The following is a 2,616-nucleotide window of genomic DNA, read 5'->3' as shown; positions in this document are numbered from 1 at the left end:
GCTCCCCCAACTACAGATGGGCTCCTGGTAGCCAGTGCCTGGTGTGCCTGCTCACTGCTGCCTCTCGGCACCCAGCACAGGCAGGCAGGATAAATGAGCTGAGGTCTGAGCGTTAGGTGTCGGCCAGGTGCAAAAGGAGAAAGGGTGTTCCAAGCGTGCAAAGGCCCAGGAGCCTGAAAGAGCAGGACATATTTGCGTACTCAGGTAGCTTAGCATGGCTAAAAGGGAGTGGGCTGGGGAGGGTGGGAGGTTGGGCCCGGGGTCGAGCTGGCTCCACTTGGTCAAATTGAGCCCGCTAACAAAGGAGAACCAAATTCCCCACAGCCTCCCAACCTCACAGCCTCAGAAGCAGGAGCATCTCGGGCCAAGGGTGGTGGGGCTTCCAGGCACTCCCGAGGTCTGCAGGGAGAGCCTATGAAAGTCGGGAGTGCTGGTCAGGGGCCAGGAGCTCACCGGGCCACATTCTTATGGACGCTGGAGGTGCAGTTTAAGGCCGCATGAATCAGCAGCTGGTTGAAGACGTCTCTCTGAAATATCAATTGGGCATGTGAGGCTCCTGTACCTCGGGATGGGGGAGGTGAGCCCCCGCCCACCGAGGGCTGCCTGCTCTCCAGGGAGACAGCGGTGTTGATGCCACACCCTCGATGACCAACTTACAGGGCGGGAGCGTGAGAGACACATTCACATCCACATTGTGGGCACCACCACCACGGGAGAGACTTGGGGGCTGCAGGGCACCCAGACTTCCTGGCCCAGTCCCCAGGCGCCCCGGCTGGCAGCCATCGGCTCACCTGGGCATTGCTCCCACCGAGCTGGACGATCCGGTAGCGGATGGGCAGGAGCAGCTCCAGGACGCGGTCAGGGTTCCCGTCCTCAGCCTCCACCAGGGCCTGGCACAGGGGCAGCCCCACGTCTCGGGCCAGGAGGTGCTGGTAGTTCTCCCCTGGAGATCTGCGAACCCGAGACAGTGCCCTCAGCTGTCTGCCCATCACAGGACATCCGGGAGGGGCAGGGCCATTTCTTCCTCAGCGAGGTGTCCCTGGCCCAGTGCCTGACACATGCCACGCTGATGAGGTGAGGTGACAGGCGGGGCAGCCCATCAAGGGGACGGGACAGGGCACTAAGCTCAGACCTGGGTTGGAGTTCGCCCATTTCCAGCTACCTGGTCCCCAACCTTTCAGCCTCAGTTTGCTCACTTGTGAAGCAGGCATAACAATGCCAGTCTAACAGAACTGTCAGGATTGCTGACAAGACAGGCAAAGGCCTGGCACTGCAAGTCAAGGCAATCACCACCCCCAGAAGGGAATGGGCAGGGCAGCCCAGGTCCCCCAGGTCAGCCCTCACCAGCTCTTGCCAGGCACTATCCCTGATTTAGATGGGGAAACTGAGGTTCAGACCAGAGAAGCACCTCGTCCAGGACCTCAGGGCCTGTAAGCAGCAGGTGTCTCTGGTTTCAGGGCTTCGCTGTGTCCTCTCCACGGTAGGCAGCCCTGTGATCCTGAGGATCTCATACCCACGATGGGGATGGAGGCAGCTCTGTGTCTTGGGGCAACCAGTTGTAGAGCTGTGGGCCACACACTTGTGGGTGCACACGCCTCGGGAGTCTGCACCAGGGGACACATATCTATAGCGGTGCACACTGGGGAGCAGCCTCCACGGGCATCGCTCTGCTGCACTCACAGGCAGGGCAGGCACTGAACAGGTCTCAGCATGGCCCTAGCACCCCGTCACCCTCTCGGCAGGGTGAGGACCCCCACCCCAAGAAGGTCCCCTCTGCATACTCGCTGGCGTCCCGCAGGGTGGTCAGCAGCTCCTGTGTGGTCTGGCGGTCGTGTGCACCCAGGGATGCCATCAGGAAGTGTGCGTCATTGAACAGCAGGATGTGGTCTCGGCTGTGCTTCCGGGTCACAGGCAGGACATCCTGCCACCGCTGGCCCACAGACACCCCTGAGGACATGGGGAGGAGACCCAGGGCCTGGAATGAGGCTCTGGGATGTGTCCTGTGCAAGGGCCTCCCCCACAGCGCTTCCCTTGGAGGCCCTGATGACCTTGTCCTAGGTGAGAGGCCGGGGAGGTAGGCAGGGCCATGGGCAGCGTCTGGCCTTGTGCTTAGGCCTCTGTTAGGACTGTTTAATTATAGAAGCCATAGACACGTTAAGTAGGAAGCACATTTTAAAAAGTGTCAAAGGTTATTAAACAAAACCTCTGTCTGCTTTGACAAACCCCAGGCCTCTTGGATCCCCCGGCCTTCCCACACAACCCCCGGCTTCCCCATGGATGCCCCGGGCTCCCCACTTTTCTCTGGGTCTCCAGCCTCAGCCTGCCCTTCCCACGGGTGGGCTCCCTGGCTCTTGCACCCCTCAGCCTGCTGTTGCCTGATCTGACCACATCGAGCCCGCCCTCTGGCCTCTTGTTCTGCAGCAGGCTGCTGGCTTCTACGTCCCGGTAGCTTTGGATGGTCTGCTTTCTCTGAGTGTAACTCTTTCCCTTGTCTGCCCAGCAAGCCCCACACATGCTTCTGGGGCTCACATTTCACCTCCATTAGGAAGCCTTCTGAATCTCTAGACACAGCCTGTCATGCACTCCCTCGGGTTCCTGAATTGCTCAGCCCAGGCC

General features: G+C 60.5%; 1 protein-coding gene across 2 annotated transcripts in view; it reads right to left on the bottom strand.

Annotated features, from left to right (window-relative positions):
* TTC38 (tetratricopeptide repeat domain 38) overlaps positions 1 to 2,616 on the bottom strand; it is a 37,630-nt gene that overhangs the window by 13,828 nt on the left and 21,186 nt on the right. For both annotated transcript variants that reach the window (XM_011984047.1, XM_011984048.1), the window contains 2 exons: positions 792 to 951; positions 454 to 527 (listed from right to left, as the gene is read on the bottom strand). In XM_011984047.1, coding sequence (XP_011839437.1) covers positions 454 to 527; positions 792 to 951 — 234 coding nt within the window. The remainder of the gene's footprint in view (positions 1 to 453; positions 528 to 791; positions 952 to 2,616) is intronic.

The sequence above is a fragment of the Mandrillus leucophaeus genome, unplaced genomic scaffold (genome assembly GCF_000951045.1).
Source record: "Mandrillus leucophaeus isolate KB7577 unplaced genomic scaffold, Mleu.le_1.0 Scaffold26, whole genome shotgun sequence".
Classification (NCBI taxonomy): Eukaryota; Metazoa; Chordata; class Mammalia; order Primates; family Cercopithecidae; genus Mandrillus; species Mandrillus leucophaeus.
This window is presented reverse-complemented; position numbering and strand designations above follow the sequence as displayed.